This window comes from Onychostoma macrolepis, chromosome 04 (assembly GCF_012432095.1).
Source record: "Onychostoma macrolepis isolate SWU-2019 chromosome 04, ASM1243209v1, whole genome shotgun sequence".
In the NCBI taxonomy this organism is placed as follows: domain Eukaryota; kingdom Metazoa; phylum Chordata; class Actinopteri; order Cypriniformes; family Cyprinidae; genus Onychostoma; species Onychostoma macrolepis.
In genome coordinates, this window is record NC_081158.1 from 2,647,612 (window position 1) to 2,655,694 (window position 8,083).

The 8,083-nt window shown below is 42.7% G+C and overlaps 2 protein-coding genes across 2 annotated transcripts; one reads left to right on the plus strand and one right to left on the minus strand.

Moving 5' to 3' along the window:
* The first annotated feature begins 2,339 nt into the window (after window positions 1–2,339).
* On the plus strand, window positions 2,340–3,564 carry LOC131539212 (platelet glycoprotein Ib alpha chain-like). The gene is made up of 3 exons (XM_058773610.1): window positions 2,340–2,481; window positions 3,050–3,160; window positions 3,305–3,564. Exons 1-3 carry the CDS (start codon window positions 2,352–2,354, stop codon window positions 3,562–3,564), a joined length of 501 nt encoding a protein of 166 aa, XP_058629593.1. The 5' UTR covers window positions 2,340–2,351.
* Window positions 3,565–4,231: 667 nt separating this feature from the next.
* Window positions 4,232–7,259, minus strand: LOC131539213 (uncharacterized). Its single transcript, XM_058773611.1, has one exon. It carries the CDS (start codon window positions 4,997–4,999, stop codon window positions 4,232–4,234), a length of 768 nt encoding a protein of 255 aa, XP_058629594.1. The 5' UTR covers window positions 5,000–7,259.
* Between the last annotated feature and the right edge of the window lie 824 nt (window positions 7,260–8,083).

Below are 8,083 nucleotides of genomic sequence, written 5' to 3' on the forward strand. Positions count from 1 at the left end.
GATGATATTCAGACCCAGGCTTCGACAGAGCTGCAGGAGGACTTTTCCATTCTTATTTACTATATGATCATGGTTATTTCTGTGGATATGGGAGAATGTGTTATTAATAGCAGTCAGTTTGTTGTTGATATATTTGCTCCCTCGTGCGTCGGTAAAGTCGGGCTGTAGTCCTGTTCTTGCGTTCAGGTCCCTGCAGATGAGCACGTTTCCCTGGGCCTGGAAGTGGCTTGTCTCTTCCTCTAAAGTGGAGAACATGTCTTCACTGTAGTAGGGGGACTCTGATGGCGGGATGTATATGGCACATAGGAATATATCTTTTCTGGATGGGAGCAGTTCCTTGTGGATTTTAAGCCAGGCGTAGTATTTGCCTTGCTTTACTGTGTTGATGTGGTTGTGGAATTTTGATTTGTACCAGATTATTTGTCCTCCTGAGTCTCTTCCCTCCCTGCTGGAAAAACCAGCATAGACCAGCGTAATTCCCATGCTGGTTTATGCTGGTCTATGCTGGTATATGCTGGTTTGGTGCTGGTTTAGCTGGTGGACCAGCAAGACCATGCTGGTCTACCAGCATGGTCTTGCTGGTGATGCTGGTCTACCAGCCTGGTCTTGCTGGTCTACCAGCCTGGTCTTGCTGGTGATGCTGGTCTACCAGCCTGGTCTTGCTGGTGATGTTGGTCTACCAGCATGGTCTTGCTGGTGATGCTGGTCTACTGGTCTTGCTGGTGATGCTGGTCTACCAGCCTGTTCTTGCAGGTGATGCTGGTCTACCAGTCTGGTCTTGCTGGTGATGCTGGTCACCCAGCATGGTCTAGCTGGTGATGCTGGTCTACTGGTCTTGCTGGTGATGCTGGTCTACCAGCCTGTTCTTGCAGGTGATGCTGGTCTACCAGTCTGGTCTTGCTGGTGATGCTGGTCACCAGCATCTCAGCATCGGAATCAGGCCGAATGCGGCTGAGTGTCGGCTCACTTGGCAGCGGCTTGCCAGAATTGAGCCAGGTCCGGCCTGGCACAGTAATGGTTGCCAGATTTGGCTAGGTTTTGGATCTGTGGATCTGGCCCGATTCTGGTTGAGAAACGGCACATTTAGCCACATTCAGCCCGACTGTGGGCCAGAAGTCTCAGTCCTAAAATGTCAAAAATTCAGGTTTTACTCCTTATTTGCTCCTTATCTGAATATTTGGTCCCCACAATTAAAAAAAATAAAAAAATAAAACTGTACACACACAATCAATCAATTAGGCTGTATTATAAAATTACAAAAATATATATTTTTAAACAAAATACTTTAAAGTTGTAAACCTTTTGCCTGTCAAAGTTATTTATTCAATTTTATTATTATTTTAATATTTCTATTAATTTTTAGGCTGACCTCAAATGGACTTTGCTTATAATTTAAAAATGTTCCCTTAATCTAAATTGACACTTTCTGACTGTGTGTGATTGCAAAAACTGATACCTCAGTAAGAAGTGGTAAACTTTACAAAATATGATTTCAGATGTTATAATAGTGATTTTATTATGTCCAAATAAAAGTACCACAGCAAATCTTCTGAAATCAGTGAGTGAAACTTTATTATTAATAACTGTAACAATATATATATATATATATATATATATATATGTTTGTGTGTGTGTGTGTATGTGTCACAAGCCAGGCCTCTGTGGCTCTCTCCGATCACCACCGGAGGGCACCCTCACCCGAGTACTAACACGCGTATGGACTCCATTTCCCACACACCCCGTACCTAGGACTAATCACCGCCAGGTGTTCTCCATCAATCCCATTATATAAGGCACACTCACACTCTCCACCAACGCGAAGTCTTGTTTAGCCTGTCTGACATTTCTGAGCGTTTTACTTTGACTGTTCTTCCGTGTTTGATCCTGTACTGCCTTGACCTTTGGAATTCTCTGCCGCCTGCCCTTTGATTGTTTGCTCGGACTCTGACCTAATTCTTGCCTGCCGCCTGCCCGACCCAAGCCTGGTAAACGTTTATGATCCTGGTTCACTGTGTTATCCTAGACGCTGTTGATTGACCTCTGTCTGCTTGTTAAGGTGCGTTCACACCAGACGCGAATGAAGCGTTAAGCGCGAGTGATTTACATGTTAAGTCAATGCAAAGACGCGAATAGACATCTTGCGGCGCGGTTCGCGCGAATGAGGCGGCGCGACCACGCGATTCGCGCGAATGAGGCGGCGCGAATTGGCGTTTTGGGCGTTTGGCGCTTAACGCGTGATTCGCGAGTTGAAAAATCTGAACTTTGGCGAAAATTCGCGCGTTAACCAATCAGGAGCTTGCTCTAGTAGTGACGTGATTATGACATAGCGGCGGCGGGAATCCGAAACAACAATGGAGGACAAAGTGATCATAGCTGTTTGTGGGCTCCCGGAGCTGTATGATACATCTTCGTATCATTACAGAAACAGGAATAAAAAGGATCTTGCTTGGAGGAAAGTGAGTGAGGAGGTCGGACAATCTGGTAAGTTGTAAAAAACGCTCTTTACTCAATTTGAGCTATATATATATATATATATATACATATATACATGCATGCATATACATACTGAGACTACAAGTTAGTTAAAGGCGGAAATTGAGCTTATCGCGTATTTTACTACTTTCCCGCTGAAGAGTTGATGTGTTTATTCAGAGGAAGTGTGCAGAAAGAAGTGGAAGAGTCTGAGGGACACCTATTTAAAGGAGAGGAGAAAGGACACGGAGAAGAGGAGTGGGTCAGCAGCAGGGTCAGGGAAAAAGTGGAAGTACTCTGCGGTCCTGTCTTTCCTCGACCCTTCGTCTCCCACGGGAGACAAGCGGAATATGGAGAGGGGATGAGGAGAATCAGGCTGCAGGGTACGACCACCCGAGGACCAGGGCGAGACAGAAGCAGCAGCAGGGCAGTCAGAGACAGGTGTGTTGACAAGAGAAGCAACACAACAGGGCATATATGTTGTTGTTTTTTGATAAAGTCTAAAGTAATTTCTTTCTGACTGGTGTAATGTGCAGTGTGTGTAATGTTGTATTAATATTTAATATTGTCATTACAGAGCCGACTGGTCCTTTTGATGGTAGTGAGCCTGGGTCCCTTCTGCCAGAACCTGCTGCTGCTTCTGCTTCCCCTGCCGGCCCTTCAACATCTGCTGCTACTGTGCCCACAGGTGTGTACAGGCAATAATGACCATGTTTACATGCATATTATATTTACAGTAAGCACTCGGCCTCACACAACACTGATGGTTTGTGAATGAGTTTACTCCTTTTCTGCCTTCTCATTGTACAAAATGTGTTATCATTTGATACAGCGCCGCCAAGAAGAAGAGCTCAGAAAAGGCCTAGGAGCAGCCATCGGAGGTGGGCGGCAGCTCCTGGAAGTACTCGGACCCGTCCTGAAGCTCCAGCACCGCCTCCACGCTCAGAGGATGAGCTCTTCCTCTTGAGTCTGGTCCCTTCCCTGCAGAAGTTGCCGCCTCAGACAAAAGATTTCGTAAAATTTCAAATTCACAAATTAATTTACGAAAGCAGCACAGTTCTGCTTAATTTGGAACAATTGGAGCCTCAATAAAAGTTTTAAAAAAGAGGCAGCAATCTCTGCAGGGAATGAACCAGACTTTCTCTCCTTTCTCCACTCCTTCACTTTGGCCCTCACTCTTCCCTCTTCCAAGCAAGATCCTTTTTATTCCTGCATGTAAATGTTCTTTGTATATAGTTTTTATATATTTTATTTTGTATAAATAAATGTTCTATACAATGATCAAAGGTTTTGGTGTGTTACTTTGTGCACAACATAGTAAATCATAACATAGAAAAAATATTTTTATGTAACAAATAAATTAAGACTAGAATACTTATGGCAAACATTTGTAATTTCATTCTAATTATATTCTATTGCAAATACACTCACAATAGTATAGTTAAAAAAAGTTATTTGTGATTGGACCAGTGTTGTATAGTGTAATGAGAATGCAGCAACGAGACAGGGATTCATTTTGGAGGCTGGCTCCATTTTATAATTTGAAAACAAGAAAAATATAAACTTGAACAAAAAATAATGAAAAATGTACAAGAGCTAAGGATGAAAAAAAGATAGCAATATTTACAAGAGAGGTTGAAAAGATGTGATTATTTACAATATATAAAGGGTGTAAATCAAAAGAAAAGACAAAAGGATGAGAATATTTACAAGAGCAAAACATAAAGGACATAAACAGCACAAGATATAATAAACAAAACTATTCGGTCGGTTGCCACGTGAGTGCTCCCTCGGCTGAAAAGTGAGCCATGAAGCTGTCCCTGACCCGGATGGCCTCTCTGGCAGAATTATTGGCTGCAACCCGACCGAGACTCTGCAGCGAGTCCTCTGCACCTTGTACCGCCCCCCTCACAGCAGGTGCCTCTGCAGATCTCCTCATGAAGTTGTGGAGGACACATGTTGCCTTCACACACCTCTCCACAACATCAGGCTGAACCTCTATGAGGCAGTGATACATCCTCCACTGTGAGGACAGGATCCCGAAGGCGTTCTCCACCACCAGCCGGGCTCTGGAGAGACGGTAATTAAAGACTCGTCTCTCTCGTGGAAGGATGCGCCCAGGGAATGGCCTCATGAGGTTTTTCCTGAGGGGAAAGGCCTCATCTGCCACAAAGACATGGGGCTGGGGTCCTCTGTGGTCAGCTCCTGGGAGAGGACGGTCAGGTGGCAGATGGAGGGTGCCACCACGGAGTGCCTGGCCAAAGGCTGAATTGGCCAGAGTCCCACCATCGCTCGTCCGCCCATATCCCCCGACATCAACCACCCGGAAGCAATATCTTGCATCCACAACAGCAAGGAGAACTAAGGAAAAAGTTCCCTTGTAGTTGTGGAACTGGGATCCGGTGTTGGGGGGTGCCTTTATCAGGACGTGCTTGCCGTCCAGTGCTCCACAGCAGAGCGGGAAGTTCCACCTCTTCTCAAAACCCTCTGCAATGGACCTCCATTCATCTGTGGAGGGCACAGCCATGAACTCCTCCACTAAGCAGTCCCAGATTGCGGTCACCACGTCTGGGACAACCTTGCAGACTGTGGAGACACCAACACGGAAGCTGCTGGCGATGGTCCGGAAGGAGTCTCCAGTGGCAAGATATCTGAAAGAGAGAGAAAATAAAAAATAAAATAAACATTGTTATAAATGCAGACTGCAATTCCATATTAGCAAATAGAAATTTATAATACTGGTGTTTGTGACATCTTCATTTCTCTTTAGTTTTTTACAGTTAAACAACAACAAGCTTGATAAAATGCCCTTAATACTTCACCTTTATTTAGCATTTGCTCTGATTTGCTTGCTACATTGCAAAAACAGACTATTATTCAATATTATAATATAGCAGTTACCTGCACAATTCAAAACCCACTTTGACTGTAGTAGACTAAAGTTAATTGCCATTTCATTAAAGTGCTGTATTGATAACTGTGTGTTCAGAAAAGTGAAGACTATATGTCTGTGGAGGTTCTCACTCATTAATTACTTGTAATCACACAGAATATTAAAGAGTTTACTGACCGGAGACAGATGGACAGGCGCTCTGCAGGTGGAATAGAGTGCCTGTAGTTGGTGTCCTGGCAGGAAATCCTCCCACCGACACGGGACAACAGGTCATCAAACTGGGACCGGCTCAGTCGGAAGTACCGCTGAAAGCGGCCGTCATCCAGGCGCAGCTCCTGGAGGAGTTGGTGAAACTCACCAAGCTGGGTGCGCCTCTGAAGGATCTGATGGACCCAGACACGGCGCCGAACGAGTCTACGCCGTTTTTCAGCCTTCCATAACACATAAAGCGCAGCTACCCTCTCAATAAAATCCATGTCTGCCATTTTTCAACGAGACTGGAGCCGCCTGGCAGAAGCCCCTCCCATGACGCGAATTCGCGTCTGTTGTGAAGCGAATTTCACGCGCGAATGAAGCGAATTTCACGCGCGAATGAAGCGAGTAAACTCAAAATGTTCAAGCGTCCAACTACGCGCGAATAGCGCGATTTATTCGCGCAAGTTGCGTCTGGTGTGAACGCACAGTTATACTGATCTTAAATAAACACTGCAAATGGATCCGATTGCCTCTGACTCCGTGTTACAGAATGCGCCTTTGTTCTGCAGTGAAGGGCTACTGCATTTTTGTGACAAATCAGGACATAGATGTGTATAATGACAAGGGTATGACAGGTATTACAAGGAGAAGGTGACTTTTCAGGACATGTCCCCACTTTTCAAAACGCTTATAAATCACACAGAGTGGAGTGTATTGAAAATCTGAAATAGCAGAAAGTTTCCTGTAAGGGGTAGGTTTAGGTGTAGGGTTGGTGTAGGACAATAGCACATACAGTTTGTACAGTATAAAAACCATTACGCCTATGGGATGTCCCCACTTTTCACAAAAACAAACGTGTGTAATTTATTTCATTTTTTATTTTTTATTTTTTTTTAAATAATCTAAGATGTAGGCTACAATCATTACCTCATGTTATATTTTTCCTGGCAAAAAAAAAAAAAAAAATCAATCAATACATATAAATGTAACTTTAACTATTTGACACCTCACGTGCAAAGCCCGCGAAAGAACCGGAGGTTATATAAGCTGCAGTCGTCACGTGACGCGCACAGCCGGACTCTGAGTGGACGTCGCCTGACGGGAGAGCTTTCACGAGGTAAAGTATTTTTTGTGTACACAAGTATAAAATCGACGGCCTGTCATTTAAATGTACCATAAGCCTACTGTTCACTATTCAAACGAGCCGTTCCGTCTTTATTTTGTACGGCCCGCTCTTCAGCACCGTTAATTACCGTTAATGCCGTTCTGTGTGACGTCATTTGCGCAGATCTGCTAGAATTGAGAAAACCTCCTTTCGTTTCACATTCATGTCGGTCAAGGTAACGTTAGTTTAAAAAAAAATGTAGCCATTTACAATTAATATTTTTACATTTAACTTGAGCAGTGTTGTCCCACAGATTTGTCTGAGTGAGAGCACGCGACACTGACGCACACTGAACGCGCTCTCTCTCTCTCTCTCTCTCTCTCAGCGTGTGTGGTAGAGCGAGCGAGAGACAGAAGACTCACACAAGCCAATGTAGCCTATCCTTATGAGATAATAATAGTAAAAATAATAATATTTCTGCTTTTTAATAACAAATAATTACTATAAAAGTAAAACATGTATGCATGTGTATATACACCAGGGAAGAAATAAAAGTCATATTCAAGTAAAGTAGTAATTATTTTCAGAAATGAAAATATTTATTCTTTTTTTTCTTTCTTTTTTCAGATTGGCATCCGATTGTTGTAAGTGATCAGTCAAGCAGTCATCCTGCATCTTTGATTTGCCATGTTCAGTTTGTACAAACATTATCTGATATTGAGTGAGGCTTTTTCTTTTGCTCCTCTTTGTTTGTGTGTCAGTAGCTGCTGCACCCCAAAGCCTCCACAGCACAGCACAGGCTTTGGCTTTGTAAGTATATATTTTTTAAGCTGACTGTCAAATATTTTCTCAATTTTTTTTTATTTAGGTTCATTAAATATATGTCATGCAGCAGTTATTTATTTATTTATTTAACAGGCTTGCATTATCTGATCTGTTTTAAAAGTTATGTATTTTGTAGTTTGTTAGTGAATTTTAATTATTTAATTACACAACATATTATGTGAATAGTGTAATGTTCCTGCTACATTTCTTCTAATATTTTTGTGATTACTTTTTCTTCCTACCTGGTCTTTATGCTAAGTTAGGAAAACCAGCTTCATGTTTAAATAGGCAAACTTGTGCCACATATACCAGACTGACACACACACACACACACACACACACATACCAGGACAGCCAGGCACAAGAACTGTTTCTTCCCCAGATTTTCAAATAGTTGTTGTCAAATAGTGAAATGTAAAATAATCTAAAAAAAAAAAATACCCTTATGACTGGTTTTGTGGTCCAGGGTCACATATTAAGTCCTGTTTTCCTTGAAATTGAACAAAATGAAGTTTTTTCCCTTTGAATTAATGAGATTTTTCTGAGCCCATTGGCAGATATTTGTTCGTTTTGATCATGAAATCACTTTATTT